This window comes from Stegastes partitus, unplaced genomic scaffold, assembly GCF_000690725.1.
Source record: "Stegastes partitus isolate 25-593 unplaced genomic scaffold, Stegastes_partitus-1.0.2 Scaffold826, whole genome shotgun sequence".
Lineage (NCBI taxonomy): Eukaryota > Metazoa > Chordata > Actinopteri > Pomacentridae > Stegastes > Stegastes partitus.
The window spans coordinates 179,075-196,063 of record NW_007578557.1 but is presented as its reverse complement, the minus strand read 5'-3'; the positions used below and the strand labels follow the sequence as shown (position 1 = coordinate 196,063).

The 16,989-nt window shown below is 41.3% G+C and overlaps 1 protein-coding gene across 2 annotated transcripts in view; it reads right to left on the bottom strand.

Annotated features, from left to right (window-relative positions):
• Positions 1 to 16,076, bottom strand: part of LOC103365308 (sodium/hydrogen exchanger 9) — a 74,127-nt gene extending 58,051 nt beyond the window's left edge. The window contains exons 1-5 of one of the 2 annotated variants that reach the window (XM_008292718.1): positions 15,891 to 16,076; positions 13,859 to 14,061; positions 10,236 to 10,313; positions 9,950 to 10,026; positions 4,254 to 4,369 (exon numbers count right to left, since the gene is read on the bottom strand). In XM_008292718.1, coding sequence (XP_008290940.1) covers positions 4,254 to 4,369; positions 9,950 to 10,026; positions 10,236 to 10,313; positions 13,859 to 14,061; positions 15,891 to 16,041 — 625 coding nt within the window. In that variant the 5' untranslated portion in view covers positions 16,042 to 16,076. The remainder of the gene's footprint in view (positions 1 to 4,253; positions 4,370 to 9,949; positions 10,027 to 10,235; positions 10,314 to 13,858; positions 14,062 to 15,890) is intronic. The other variant, XM_008292719.1, reaches the window with a different exon arrangement.
• Between the last annotated feature and the right edge of the window lie 913 nt (positions 16,077 to 16,989).

Here is a 16,989-nt window from a genome sequence, read left to right as displayed (position 1 = left end):
TTTAAATCCCAGCTGGGGACCAGTTGCTGCATGTCATTTCTCTACTCCTTCATAGTCTCTCCAGGGCCCCTTCCAGACATCCATCACTTTCCGTTTATCTGTCGGCATCTGAACATGCCAGCTTCATGTCTGAATAAGCACCCAGCGTTGCAACCTTGTGACGTATCCGCATCACTTTCAACACTGCACAGATCTACTCTGTATGCTGTCACATTAACAGACAGACACAAGGTCCACCGACTCTTCTAGTTGTGTGTTAGCAGCTTGGGGAAGGCTTTTTCCACATTTCAGTCACTTTGCATGCCTTTCTCGTTCACTTTACTCTACAAATTTTACATCTCTTAGCCATAAAAATGAGTCTATAACATGTGAGATTAATGAGACTCACCAATAATGAGTGTAATTTAGGTTATGACAGAACATTAACAGGAGATACAGTTTAGTTTGCATGCATGGAACATCATAACTTCATTAATAGGAATAATAAATTAACCCTGACATAGAGACAAAGAGTGGTCAGTATTAAACAGCAAGCAACACTTATTTTGTTTTTAACATCAGGCAAGTAAGCTCCCACACAGTCATAATGTATAATCTGCAGTCATATCATTTGTCACATAGCAACTGTCCTCACAGTTGTAGCGACATTTTTATTTTACTGTTCACAAAGTATTATTATGATCATCAAACATGGACAGGGCTTTCATTGTTTAGGACAGTAAACAAGGCAATCAGCTATTTGGATTAGTTTAGATTGTCTGTTAGTGCATTATGCATCACTTGATGTGCCGTCCAAGACAAATACCGCATGTGTACCGTGGCTCTCTCTGTCACTGTATCTCTGAGGAAGATTAATGTAAAAGCGACGTACGTCCGAATGACAGAATGCCGTCACTTTAACAGATTGATGAAGCGGTAATGTGGCTCATCCCACGTCTGAAAGGGGCTTATAAAATAAAGACATAAAAGTGCCTCTTAAAAACGTTAAGAAAATGACACAAGATGATATTTGCCATCTTTGAAATGTTTACAGTGACAATAAAGCTAAAATACATACAACGCAGAATCTGACAGGCTAGAAGACAGTGTTCCAACAATAAATGAGGCTTGTTGAAATCTGAGGAACATCACCATTCATGTTTAGGGGCTTTATCAATAAGATGCATGTGTACGCTCAGCAAATAGTCTTTGTGGCGTGTGTTTGTTTTCATTCCCGCCTAAATGATCCGGTGCCACTTTCCCCGCTGCAACAATAATCCCCTAAATTCTGTGCGCGTGTGTGTGTGATGTTGCGCTATTGCTAGTAAGTTGAGTCATGTGTATGTAGACGTCCCTGCCTCGCTGTGTTTACAACGCTCACTTTAAATCTCCCTAGTTACTCCTGACATCTGGCCAAGGACTTCAGATGGAGCCAGTCATTTCCAACTCTGGCATCATTTCTAACTCTGTCATACTAAGAGAAATATGTATGTGCAGCGCCCACGTCAAGGGTACTACTGAGAAAATAAATAAATAAATACAAAGATGAAAGGGAAAAAATTGTGGAAGCAAAAAAAAAAAAAAGAAAAAAAGACTCATCCCTTTGAGAAGTTAAGTGAGGGTTTCACCGACCTTTTGTAACCATCCCTGAGGCAAAAGGATGCAGCACAGTGGGCGTTCCACTTTGTGACCTGAACCATGTGTCTTATTACTAGTCTGAGAAGAGCCCATTTTGTGGCATGTATAAGACGAACGATTTTAAAAATCAATAGATGCTCTCTGAAAGAAGCAAATGGGGGAATTTTGCGCTTCATAAAAACTAAACATTTTAAATAACTATCAAAGGGCATTTTAAAGATCATATGGCTGCCTCCGCTGTCAACAAATAGAGGAATAAACTCCAGAATGTCACGCAGGACATTACAAGAGGAATGTTTCCAACAAGATGCTGCATACGATTTTATCTTCCAGTACATCTGTTAGTGGTGCTACTAGAGGTTTGATTTTTTTTGCACTTTCCTCTACCTGCTTGCTCCTTTGAGCAGACAGCAGATGCTGGAGTCCCATACTGGGACTCGACACTAGGGGTGAATTTCACAGACAAGGAGTGAACGTGCAAATCCTTCAAGGAGAAGGCTAGAGACAAGAACCCAAACACAACCTCCCTGTGAGGTAACTGTGCGAATCAGCACCCGATTATATCCAGGATTTGTGACATGCTGAGGTAATGAATCCAAATCCCCAGAGAATGCCAGGCCACCTGCTTGAAAACAGAACAATAACGGAAAATAGAAATATTCTTTTTGTTGCTTAGTTGTGTACTCTCCAAACTTAGGCTCTAAAAGCTGCTTTGTAAAGAACCTTCTACACTGACAGGATTATAATTTTGAGAGATTATTTTAATTTTTTTAAAACAATTTTGGCTTAAAGATTCAGACTCCAAATAACTGGAGCTTCATCCACAGCTCAAAATGTAGAAATTGTCTATAAATGTAAATCTTGAAATATTTCTATTACCTTTTATGACTTCTAATCTTATTTATTTGCTACACTTGCTGTTTATTTCACTTTTAATACTTGCTACTGGTTTGCAACACTTTCTTTTCCAATCTGCATGTCAGTGTGTACCATCCTTGTATGTAAAAATCTATTTGGCAATACTTGATTCTAAAACTGATTCCCCTCGGGTCAACTGATTCCAAAAAACAAGACTGGGGACAAGAATCTAGTGTCCTCAGTGGTAGCTGCAGCCCTAAATAGGCATTAAAGTTTTAAGGACTACATGTAAAATGGAGACACTCTTAAAAACAGTCCCGTGGTTACTTTTTATGTCACCTAACATCAGTCAAAGCGCAGCAAACAGAACATTAAATCAAATATTGTGTGGCCCTCCTTTGCTTGTTTGGCAACGTCATGGTAGTGTTTGATGGATAAGAATCCAAACATGTCAGGAGCCTAAACTTCCACACATGACAGCATCCCCATACGCTGGACTCTCCCATCAGGCTTTCATTAGGTGATTGTAGAGAACCCGGCAGATCAAACATGTCAGTTGAATTCGAGAGCAAACAGAAGCGGCAAATGAACCGAGCTTCCTCTCCTCTCACAGCTTGGCTGCCAGCCTTTGATGACTTTCACAACGTTCTCATGATCTCCATCATGTCGGCTATTAACGTGATTTAGCCGTGCTTACACAATGAGTCAGCGACACAACCGGAGAGCTGTCAGGCGAGGGGTTATGACACGGATAAAAAGCTTTACTCCTCAGCACTAAATTGTTCTCTGCCTTTGCGTCTCGGCGCGAGTACATCTGTGCCTATTTTTGGAGCATTCTGCTGCTTTGGCCCAGTGAACGAAAAATGTACAAGGAAGAGGGAAATTTTAATGGCTCCCTTTCAGAAAATCCAGAGAGCTATATTTGGACAGCACGGGATGGCGGCGGCCCAGGGGTCTTGGCGTTTGGGCCATCAATGTGTTGCATTGTGATTCTAATCAAAGTGACGAGCGCGTCGGGGTCAGCGGGGATGAGCACAGCGTGGCATGGGCAAAATAACGTCAGTCAGCGTGACAGCTGCCCCATAATCTACAGCTCGTCTTTGACACTCACCCAGATCAACCACTTATTGGTATAAATAATTCAACACCAAATGAGGACATTAACGCTGACACTGTCAGGCCGTCGCAGGATGCCTCATGACATCCCTCTTGACTGCTCTTGAAGAACACTGACTTTATTGTGCGTATTCCACTTAGGAAAAAAGGTGCATCGAATTTAAAGCAGGTGCATCCGCTATGAGGGCATTGTGACTTTCATATATTGTAGACTCGGCTATCTGGTATCAATAAGTCTGGCTGTCAATTGCAGTTTCACACCTCATTGTTTAAAAGCAAGAACATGAGGCAACTTTTTAAAGTCATCTGATACATCACCTGCTTAGTATTAAATCAAAACTAAGAAACTGCAGAAATAAGAAATATGCAGTTACTTTAAGAATCCCAACACATTATGTGCTTTGATATTTTATTGACTTTTTTTTTCCTTTCACTTATCTGTTTCTCAAAGGCAGATCCTTGTGATGTTCCTGTTACATATTCACTGTGAGCGAGTGCCAAACTTGCTTTTTTTTCTTTTACAAGTGAAGTCTTGTAAAAAGAGAGTGGAAATGTGCTGCTGGAATCACAGATTTATATGTGTATAAACCCACAAAAAAAAGCTCAATGGTGCCACTAGAAGCGAAGAGTTATTGTAAGAGTTTCTTAATAAGGTCAACTACCTGGGTCAGTGGCCGACATAATGGCCCCAAACAGGAGGCAGTCGGTGAGGAAGAATTCTCCATCTGCTGCTTGGCCCAACAGCACCATCAGTCTGGTGAAGCCGTACATGCAGGCCCTGGGATTGAGGACAAACAGACAGGAGGAAACACAGTGAAGTCATCAGGGAGTGCCAGCCAGACCAGGCCTATCAGTCATCCCCCTAACCACAGCAGGGCTTCCCCCAGAGTAGTCTGGGTAATGAGGCCAGACGCTACCAGCAGGTGAGTTGATCCATTTCCAGGCAGCGGCTGCTTAGCACTAGCGGACATGTGAGGCTGTGGCTGCGCCGGGTAGCGTTTAATTTAACCGCATTTATGTGACTGGGTGCATAAGACTTGACAGGCGCCATCCCCTCAATCCTGCATCCGCTCGGATACCTGTATCCACACGCACGCCCATCCATCCGTCTTCACCCCTTTCGTCCTTTTATGACACTATTATACGCACGCAGACATAATAAAGCGGTGTAAGAATTGTGAGTGTGTAGTGTGTGTGTGAGTGTGTGTGTGCAGAATCACCCGAAAGACTAAAAACCACTTTGTGAAGGGCACTGTGACAGAAATAAAACAGAGGCATTATTTTTATCAGCTCCAGAGCCAGGCACTAAAATAAATCTAAAATCTAACTGTCCCAGAATGCGCCACTGTATTGTCTCCTTTCTAAAAAAAAAAAAAACCCAAACAAAACTGTACGCTCTGAGGACAAAAACAAAACAACAAAAAACTTGATAAAATGTCTATTCAGCAGGCAACACTGCAGTCCAGCTCCTCCTGAGTGGTAACTAATGTATGTTAAGCACTAATCCCGTTAGTGTGAAGCATCCCATAATAATCAGTATGCCAGCGTGTCCTCTGGGGAACCTTTCTGTCCATTGGCATAAATCTGTTGCCATGGTGACAGCACACACGACCTGCCCCCGCAGGAATTAAAGCGTTGCCCTGAGGACATGCAACTAAGCAGTCTTATTCATGTATCTTAGGGGGAGACTCGGAGTTGGGAGATGATGTGCGTCGTCTGTGTGCTCGCGTGAGACAGAAAATGACACGGGCACATACAGACAGAAAGAGGATGCACTTCGTCAATTGAGTCCGTAAGGTTCCTTCACTCTCATGACTCACTGTCTTCTCCCTAAAGGATGTGACAAACTTACTGGCGAACCACAGGATTGGCCCGATCTCAGGCCTTAAACGGTACACATGAGCCAACATGTCGAAACCTGTCTGGCTTCCCACTGGAACTGGGAGGGTTTGACAGATGGTATTCCAAGGAAAGGACCAACAAATGGAACAAAGAAGGAAGGGAAGACAATGTATTTAACACTGCAGGTTGGAGAAGCCCACCGATTCCAGCTAATATCTTAAGGGCACGACCTTTAACCTTGGGTAAAATTGAAAATAAAATGATTAGAGAGTGGAGATAATTTATAATTAAGGGGGTTATCAACAGGAGTAGGAGCTCAGGATGTCATAGACATACTGACCTGGCATTTTATATTGCTGTGGGTTAAAAAATGGCTTTTCATAAAACGGTTTCATAAGACCAAGGATTGGTCATTTTTTATTTCTGAAAACAGAACATCCTGAAGTTGAAGCTTGAAAGCATCAAAACTGGAGTTACGAGGTTTTCACACAGTGTCGTGTGCAGCATATTAGTGCATCAGTAACAACTGGTTTGCAGTTTCCTCTGAAGTCTGACAGTGCCATCTAGCTTTGTCGGGCCAGAACAGCAACACTGCATATCCCTACTGTAGCTCTCTCCCAGGTCTGTGTATATATATATATATATGCTCAATACATTAAAAAGCTCATACAGCCATTCTGATTAATCACGATTAGTAAAGCACAAGTGTAATTAATATCCTTAATTATGGCTCCATTTCATATCAGTCCCTTCCAGAATTCCAGCATCGGCAGAGCTTACTTACTGAAACACTTGCAGAGGACTAATTCATGTTATTAGTTACACCTGTGCTTCATTCCAAAACGCCACAGCAACCAAGCAAATCCACACAACTGCACAATTTACTCTCGCAGCTGCAAACGACCCCCCCCCACTAAATAGTGTATTGTAAAAGAATGGAGTACAGAATAGAGGTGCAGCTGCTGAATGTACATACTGCACAATACAGTGGTGCATTTCTATTGAGTTATTTTCTTTCTTAAACTGAAAATTCATGCAACTTTTATTCATAACAATCAAAACATTAAAATATGATTTAAAAAAAAAAACAGATTGGGAAAATCAATCCAGCACTGTTTCATTTTCTGGTACTACATAAGACGATAGAACTTCCTAAAGATGAAATACAGGCCAGTGTTCCACCAAAATGTAAATGCACCAAATGTATATTGCTATCAGAGTTGACCAATAAATTGTAATTTTACTGTCAATGTGACATGAACATGTGCACTGAACACATCAACTAAAATGTGATGAGTAAGAAAAATAATTTCATTTATATATGGAATGCCTTTACACTCAGCATGCAAACATTTGACCGATCAGTTGGAACTCTGGATACATCAGCCATTACATTCACACCATTCAGCCAACCAAGTAAATCCCCAGCTAGCCACCAGAACCAGGACCAGATTAGCCGGTGTCAATTTAGTGGCAAAGTAAGCCAGCCCGATGGATGACGAAGGACAAAAGAGCGAGGATGAATTATTTTCTTAAAATGTATTATTTAATTTAATGTTCTAATTTAGTGGCTGGGTATTCGAGGGCAAGTAGTTCAATAAAAACCATCTAATCTTTCTTAAAGGTGCAGTAGCTACGATTTAATGTAGCATTTATAAAGCAGCAAACAACTACCTGCTATATAAAGACATAGTGGTGTAATGACATCTCCAGCACAGACTGAAGTCACTCCTGCTATGTGCGTTTTAATGTAAGTGTCTTTGTTCTATGTTTTGGTGGAGAAAATGTGTATGTCAATATGAGGTGTGTCAGAAAAGTTCCAGGACTGGTGACACAAAAGATATATCTCAAACCCAAACTACAAACTACGAGTTTTCCCCTTCAGACGATCAACCAGCATGTCTTTTTTTTTTTTTTTTCTGGCTTTTTTGCCTTTATTGGTCAGGATAGTGAGAGAGTGAGATGGGAAACGGGAAAGAAGAATGGGGAGAGACTTTGCAGCAAACTGTCGTGAGCGGGAATCAAACTCACGAACGCCACATCGGGGAACTTCAGCCCCTGGTTATGGGTCGCCCGCTCAACCAGGTGAGCTATAGGGGCGCCCACCTGACTTGATTTTCTGTCGAAACTGCTCCACAACAAATCTGAGTGTCACTCCGCTTCATCTGCCAGACCACTATTTTATTCAACTCACTGTCTCCTTACCGGAAGACTCTCCAGTTCCTCCACAAATGTTTTCCTTCCGCCACAACCTTCAGTCCCTCACACCAACCCAGCTTTCTAACATGGTCTTGGCTTCCGTGCCTCCTCATAACACATTCTCCTCACTCACTTGAGCGAACTGTCCTCAACCAAGTCTGTACTCTCCTCTGTAACAACAATCTGTATGACCCGTATCAGTCTGGTTTTAAACAGGGTCACTGTACTGAGACTGCACTCCTATCTGTAACAGAATCACTGCGTTCTGCTAGAGCTGCTGGACAGTCTTCAGCTCTATTGCTGCTGGATCTGTCAGCTGCCTTTGACATGGTTAACCTCCACATCCTCCTCTCCACACTCACTGAGATGGCATCTCAGGATCTGCCCTCCGCTGGTTTGTGTCCTACCTGTCAGGAAGATACTTCAGAGTATCCTGGAGGGGAGAAGTGTCCGAACCGCACAACCTATCACACAGAGGTTCCTCAAGGGTCAGTGCTTGGTCCCCTTCTCTTCTCAATTTACACAACCTGACTCAGTACAATAATCCAGGCCCATGGTTTCTCATACCATTGCTATGCTGATGATACCTAGCTCTTCATGTCTTCCCCCTGGACGACCACATGGTCTCTGCCCAGGTCTCATCATGCCTTGCAGACATCTCGGCATGGATGAAAAAATGTCACCTTCAACTCAACCTCTCTAAGACTGAGCTCCTTGTCATACCAGCCAGTCCCTCTCCACAAACGGAAATCAACATCTAGCTTGATTCAACCCAACTCAAACCCACAAAATCTGCCAGAAACTTGGGTGTCATGATTGATGACTAACTAACCTTCAAGGTTCATGTGGCCTCTGTTGCTCGGTCATGTTAATTCGCTCTGTACAACATCTGGAAGATCAGACCTTTCCTGTCTGAATATGCAGCACAACTCCTGGTACAAACTCTAATAATATCACACACTGACTACTGCAATTCCTCACTGGCAGGCCTCCCCGCATCCACGGTCAAACCTCTGCAGATGATCCAGAATGCAGTAGCATGTCTGGTTTTCAACCAGCCAAAAACAGCACGTCACCCTGCTGTTCAGACTGCTTCACTGGCTTCCAGTTGCCGCCCGCATCAAATTCAAAACTCTGACACTTGCTTACAAAACCACAACGACAACAGCTCCTTCCTCCCTGACCTCTCTCATTCAGATCCACACTCCCTCCCACTCACTACACTCCACCAACAAAAACCACCTGATGCAACCACCGCAACAGGGCCCGAGGTTGATAGCTAGACTTTTCTCCTCTGTGGTTCCGTGCTGGTGGAACGAGTTACCAAACTCTGTTCAATCTGCTGACTCCATCTCAGTCTTTAAGAAAAGACTAAAGACGAAGCTCTTCACTGAACACCTTTGCACTTGACCGCCCGAAAACAAACAAACAAACAAAGAAAAAAACAAAGAAAGAAACAAAAAAATCCTATTACCTCCCACACAGCCTGCTGTTGGCATCAACGCCCTATCACACTTGAATTTGTTCTATGGCGCTTATCTAGATTGTTTTCTCCTAACTAGATCCTTGCTTGTGTTGTATCTGCTCTCAGATGTACATCGCTTTGGATAAAAGCGTCTGCCAAATGAAATTGTGGAACTGTAGAAACTATATCTTTTGTGACACCAGTCCTGAAACTTTTCTGACACACCTCGTACATGTGAGTCCCTCCCTTTGAAATTGTTGGCTCTGCAACACATTAGAAAAGCAAAAGTGCAGTCTGGTGTTCCTCCAAAACCCCAAAATTTAAAGACCAAGCATTTTACTTAATTGTTCTTGTTACATGTGATTGTTTACCAAATGTATATGCACTCAGCTAATTTGTGAATCTCTCCTCTCCTACCCCTTGACCACCTTGATGGGCTAATGGTTACAGCTGCATTTATTTTTTCTTTGTCTCTAATGTGCATAAACTTTTCGTCTGCAAACATAAATCATTATGTGCCCAACATGGCCGTTTGATTCAGTCTAAGATGCTCATAAAGTGTTTCTGAATGTTGCACTCTATAAAGTTTAACGTCAGACACTATTGATGTCTCACAATGTGAACTGTAATGATAATAAATTCAAGACTTTATTGTGCGGATATGTTGTATTTTATGAACAAATTAGAATTCTGTCCATGAACCAAACCAAAAAATGCTTGTGTTATTGTCCGTAAGTTGCCATTGGTTGTGCATGGTGGATCTTCAAACCAGCTGCCTCAGCTATTCCTTTATTTCTTGACACTTTTGTGTGTTTTATTGTATTTTTTCTGTGTTTATTGTGTGAAACTTACCCGATGCACATACAGCTGATTATGGTACCCAAAAATGCATAGGTGAGAACAGATCCCAGGTTCTCAATGAATCGTCTCTAGGATATCAATGAAAAGGAGCTCCAGTTAGTAAACCACAAAACAAGAAGTGCCACAAGTTCCAACACCTTAAGTTAGATTTCAGGTGACAAACAGTACAATACACAATACACTTTTTCAAACTGATGGAGCACTCGTACAAAGGGAGCAGTCCTTAGATAAGGTCTTTTTTCCCCTTCAGGGAGGCATGTTAGGACAGCAGTCTCACCTGATTAAGGGTGTAAGCTCCATGGAAGATGATGGGTGGCAGGAACAGATTGAAAAGGACCTCCGGATCAAAGGTCTCCTGTAAAAGACAGAGCTGTTGTGTTGGTGACTGACAGGGCTCCGTGGGGAGCAAGAGGACTCCGTTTACCGAATGTGACTGACTGACAGAAAGATTACACACACGTCGTTCATTTTAGCAGCCCTGTTTTGGCAGACAGGCGCCAGTTTCTTTTCTCGCTGAATCCCAATGTCACAACAGTCTCCAGGTGCAAAGATAATCGTATCTGTCCTCTCTTCAAAATGAGAGGGAAAAAAACCTATTGCACGCTGTTAATAGCAAAAATAGAAAATGTGAGCTTTAAGAATCAATGTTCATGTTTATGTATTTTTAAATTGTTCCCACCCATAAACGCTGAACTTTGTACACCAAAAAGTAATCTAGACATTCAAGGGTACTTCAATAATATGTAACATTTAGAAAAATGCTACAAATTCTTCCCAAAAACAAACTTTAAGCTCTCAGTTTGGTAACTATTTAGCATTACATCACCATAAAGCCCTCAGCTGCCTGATGATATTGATGATATAATTACTGTGTACTGCATTAGCATGCTCTCCAAGTGTCCCCGACTCAGACTGGAGGTGATTAAAGCAAAACATAATACAAAATGAGTAGTCTAAATGGTTGTGTCGGTCTTCACCGCAAATGCTCCCAGAATTAATGAGAATAAGTAAGTGCCAGTGTTATATTCACACAGATAACAGATGAATTAGCATTAAACTAAATCCAAGCTACTAATCACTAAAATCTACATTACCTTCAACACAAAAAAAACTCTAACCGCAGTGCAAGGCTTTTTTTTTTTTTTTTTTTACAGTCCGTGCTTTTTCTCTGTCTGTTTTTCATCCCGGCCAATGTGATGCAATGCAAGCCACTCAGAAAGGTAGCCTTTCATGTCCTTCATCCTCGAATCCTTTTTATGTCCATTGTGGGTACATTCTGAGGATCAAACGCTAGCGATATTCAATTCAGATCAAAATAATGCTGCTTTTTCTTGATCCCTACATCCCACAAGGTCTCCTCCTTACACTGCTCAAAATTTAATTCCAGTTCAATTAAATTTCAGTCCAAAGCACGAGATGTGGAAATGACGCTCGCAGGGATATCGCTGCGGTCACAGACCTTTAAGAGCAACCGAGATTTGACTTTTAAAGAAAATACAGACAGAAGGTTGAAGCAGCCTGAATATCGGATGAATGAAACCAGGGCCTGCCTCTGTAAATGTTCTGCTTCAAGAACACACTGGAGTTTGGTTGAACATTTACTGCAGTGCATGTGTGAATATGTGGAAGATTGCATTGCATTTTTTTTTTAAATGATCTTTTCTAACACTGGAAAGCCCCCTATAGAGACCGAAGAGCCACAACGCTTTCTCATTAATTCACACTTGAAGTGGTTGCTAGAGCTACAAATTGCTCCTATCTATCTGCTACCATAACCCGCCTCAATATAAATTACTTTTTCTCTCTTTTTTTTGTGTGTGTGGCTGCAATTACCCACACAGCACAATATGTATTTTTTTCATCTATGCAGACTATGTATGACAAACACAAAAGTGCATAACAGAGACACTGTAATCAATAAATTATGCATCTGGTGGAGGTTTTATTCTAAGGGCCACCTGCACCACACAGTCGCGGATGGAGGTGTGTTGTATACACTAATTGCCTCTTCAGCTGAGCAGCACTAAATTTAATCAGACCACAAACTTTAATGCCCTACTCCCCAGTGGCACATAATGGACTCGGTAATGCAATGAAATCCTTATCTCTCCCTGCTAGGTCCCCATATGTATCAGGGTTAATGGCGTGAAGGCTGCACAGAACAGTCTGACCGATGTAATGGCCTTTGTGGTAGCCTCTGCTGGCTTGCTAATGAGACCCCGGCATTCAAAAGGGGGCCAAAGAGTCCAAGCCATTAGCGAAGAACTACACTTGGCCTGGATGATTTGCAAGGTTCAAGGTTCACTACTCCCTTTCTCTTGGGTTGAAATATTGCTCGGAGACTTAAGAAATACAATTTGAAATGCACTCGTTCCACATTCGCTCGCGCTCGGCGGAGACCGCGAAGCTCGTCGTTTGGCTTCTTTGATATGACAAATCTCTCTGATGGCGCCGCAGAAAACATGAAAGCAGGCTGGAAAACAGTAATGAAACTAATGACAACTGAAGGTCCAGCTCAAGGCTTAGTTAGGCTCTTCTACTTAGCCGTCATATTAGAGTCACTGGCTAATTCCTTCTTTTTTTTTTTTTTTTTAACAAATAATTACTGACTGTGATTAGTTTGCAACACTTTGGCTTAAGGTCTGGTTAAAAAACATTATTTCAGCTGTAGCTCAGCAACAAAAATAATAGGAATATACTACATTTTAACACACTGTTTTAAAAAATCCTTGCCTGTAGAAGCTCTAATTAGCAATTCAAAAACATAAAACTGCATTCCAATTAAAAGCGATAATACAGTAAGAGAAAACAGATGATCTCCAATCTGTTAAGTGTAATAATGGTTCTGAGCAGACTGCTATTTGTGACTGCAGTGCTCATAAATACAACGGGCTGCTTCTATTCCAACTCTCAGTATCATCAGCAGCGGTGAGGCGGACTATCACCAATCATATATTATTTACCTTATCATAGCCCCTTCCACTTTATAACAGATGGTGGATATTCACACCCATTATTGTGTTGTGGGTCACGGGTTGAGATGCTCATGTCTGTCTAAGAGGAAAAAAGCTGCAGTGCCTGTTGAGATATCTAACTATCTCACATCTCTCCTGCAGTGCAGCAATATTGGTGCAATCCGGCACCGATATCACGTGTAAGAGTATCTCATTATGGGAGCACTGCATTCAAATGCAACTCTGAAAATGTCTTCAGAGGACCACTTCAAGACGAAAATAAATTGGGCTTTCTAATTGTATTCGTGTTTGTATTTGCTGGCAGAGATGTGCTTTTTACAAAAATCATAAAATAAATCTTTTTGTTGTCCATTGATTAGTCCCTTTGTGTTGCTTTATCTGTTCTGCTCGAGCGGAATCTGTAAATAGTCTTTTAAATTTAATTTCCACTCGTCCGCAGAGCACACCTGAAAATGTAATCTCCCCTATTTGTTCCCTAATACAACCCTAATACGGGTTAAATTGCTCTCTTGCCTTCTTTCTCTCTGCACCACCACTGTCTTGCTTTTATAATAACAAACAAACCATCCAAGTAATTTAGAGGAAACCCAATAACTAAGACCCATTAGAGGATCCTGTTGATGTAAATACCCAGCACACACGAGAGACAAAATATAGATGTGTTCAAAGCGAGGCAACAAAGAGAAAAACTTATTTCAGACAAAATAGAATTATATCGGAGGGAGAAAAAAAAAAGAGCATTCTGTCTGCTACAGTTTGTTTTCAGATGCTCCCACTGCACTTTTGATTATGCAGCCTTTTAAAGCGAATGTTTTATTAGAACGGGCTGTTTCATTTTTCACTAGTGTCACAACCTGCAGAGCTTCTCCACATAAAAGATGAGTTTTTTGTTGTGTATTTTTCAGCGAAGGTCAAACTGAATTACCATAGTTACCGCATGAGGTGCTGAGATCAGTGAGCATCGCTGGCTGATTTTTCCAACGCGTCTGTAGCAGTGCTCGTGTGTTGTGGTGTTGACCGTCAAGACGCGAGGCGTGCTGTTCAGACCGTGACAGGTGCACACGCTCTCGACGTTCTCCGCATGCGCTTCAAACCACAACCATCTCGCTGTTAAACCCAGAAGCATGCCTGCAGAGGAGTGCAACGAAAGGGCAGCTGTTACTAAAAGCATGGTAATTCTCTAATAGCTTACATTTTAATAGGAAAATCATCGAGTGCACTCAAAAAAATCTGCCATTTTGAGTTAGGAAAACATCTAAAGAATTTAACCAATAAATCTGTATTGATTCTCAGTCATCCAGGTCCTGGTTACCCCAGGAGTTTCAGTAGAAATTAACCGGACTTCGCTTTTAGGTTCTTGAAGACATTTCACCTCTCATCCCAGAGGCTTCTTCAGTTCTTGAAGTCTTCAAGAACCTAAAAGAAAAGTCCAGTTGATTTCTATCTTCAGTCTTAACTGTATGAAATTGTCCTGGGATGTTAAGATAGGGGCTGCAGGGTGGTGCAGTTGGTTAGCACTGTTGCCTCGCAGCAAGAAGGTTGCCGGTTCGCGTCCCGGTGGGGGCACCGGAATCTTTCTTTGTGGAGTTTGCATGTTCTCCCCGTGCAGCGTGGGTTCTCTCCGGGTTCTCCGGCTTCCTCCCACACAGTCCAAAAAACATGTTGAGGTTAATTGGTGATTCTAAATTGTCTGCAGGTGTGAATGTGAGTGTGCTTGGTTGTCTGTCTCTAAGTGCAGCCCTGTGATAGACTGGCGACCTGTCCAGGGTGTCCCCTGCCTTCACCCTGAGTTGGCTGGGATAGGCTCCAGCCCCCCCGCGACCCTAATGAGGATTAAGCGGTGTATAGATAATGGATGGATGTTAAGATAGAAGAGGAGGCATGAAAACCTGAGGTCAAAATGAAGTTATCAAGCCAATTTGAAAAAGTTAAATAAACTTGAAGTTAGCTTAAAGCAGAAATTGAGGATTAAGTCACTGACAGTATTACATAGATGCAATTATCAAACACTATTATGTCAACCCAATTGATCAAACGGTCATGTGACTTAAAAAGTTGATCTAATTTTCTTTATTCAGGCACCCGTCTTTGCCTTATTAGTACTTCTAGGTTTTTTATTTCTTTTAATTGTGTCTGTGACCTGTGCTTGTAATTTTGTTGTGCATTTTAGCTTCTTTTAATGTACTAATTGAATGACAATAAAGTAATCTATCTATCTATCTGTCTCTCTATCTATCTATCTATCTATCTATCTATCTATCTATCTATCTATCTATCACAGCAAACTAGATTTTTTATTTTATGCATATAACTAAGTGGAAATAGGCCTTTTGAATTACTTTTTAGAGCGCATGCTGTAAAAAGAGGCTGTCTTCCTACAAATAAGCACATTCAAGTTGCCCAAACACACCACATATGGGGCATCTATACATACCACATGTTGTGATGACACATTAGTAAACATCATATTAGTAAATATATATTAGTATATTAGTAAATATATTGCATTCATCAAGTACACTGCTTGTTTTTTGACACTTTAATGATAAATTTGGAGCTACCTGTCAAATATTGCATCCAATTTGTTGCAATGGACTGTCCAAATTAAAAGTCAGAAGCTATTTATCACCATCAAGTCAAACAACCACCCACACTTTGACAAAATTTTAATCACACTTCCTACTTTAAAATGTATCCTTGTTTTGATTTAGTAAATCAAAAACCTGAGACTGACAGTGATTTTTGTGTTACAAGTAAATAAGATCAAGCTGTGCTCTCCTAAGACTTTCTAGATGATATTACACTCCACCTCATCCCCATTAGGCTCTAAAATTGTGACTAAAATTGATTTTTATTAACATTCTGACACACTGTTTAAACTGAGCATCCAGGAAGTGCTGCTGAATGACTGCTTCCTTACGCTACACTCTGCAGATGAGCAGGTGGAGGCTACTTACCATAAAACATTGCGGCTCCAGTTTCATTTATGAGTCTGTATTTGAACTGTTTTAACTTCCACACGGTGAGGACGGTTAGCAGAGCCAGGCTGAGCGCAGCGAGGAACAGTAACGCTGCGTTATCCTGCTTGTGCTTCACAGAGGCCGACATCTTCGAACCCAAAACCAAACTTTTCGGAAACTCATTCAACTGTGTCAGCAACATCCGCATCAGCAGCGGTGCACAGCCCGTGCTGCCTTCAGGGACACTTGGAAATCGGACGTTTTTTGCTTACAGGTGAGAAACAACTGGATCAATCCGTGTCGTTTCAGATTTTGTTGTTGTTGATATGGCACTGTCTAGAATGTGTGTCAGAAAGCAAAAGATTTATTAATGATGTGTGTTGAATTATCACATGTTTCTCTGTGCTGTGTTCAATTCAAGTACATGCAAGAAAATAAGAATCATGTGTTGCTAAGCTTTTGATGAAGGCAACATGGAAGAAACTTTTGAGGTCCTACATATGACAAAACAGCAAAAATGGAATCTTGCTTTGCCATACTTGCCTCAAATATTGGTGAAGTGTCAACCAAAGACTGTATTTTTAGTAGAAATTATTATACGTGTATATACAGGAACTTTCTAAGGCCTCACTTCCACCCTCGCTTAAAAACTTTGCACCTTTTTTTTTCCAATTACATGGACCAATAATTTAAATGTCTTCAAAAATAGTCATTTTAATCCTAGTTGTCCTCTGCTGGAGCTGTTTGATTGTTTGGATTGACTGAAAACAATTTTGTCTGTGTTGTCACCAACTTTCACGGCTCCTGTAATTGTATTTCTGGATGTGTGGAATCCTAAATATGGCTTCACAAGTATGATGTGCCTTTTAAAATTATTATTCAAAAGAGAGAATTTGTGTGAAGAATGGAAAATTCTCAAAATCCAGCAAAATGTCTTGAAAATGTTAAGCTTTTGGCCTCAATCAATACATTCATGATGACTGAAGAAAATCTGAGATGGTGCAGCAATATGTTTCCTGAATTCTGAAATCTGAGTTGACATGGACTGACACAGCTGTATGGATTTTTGCCCCACCTATGGAACTAAAAAAAAAAA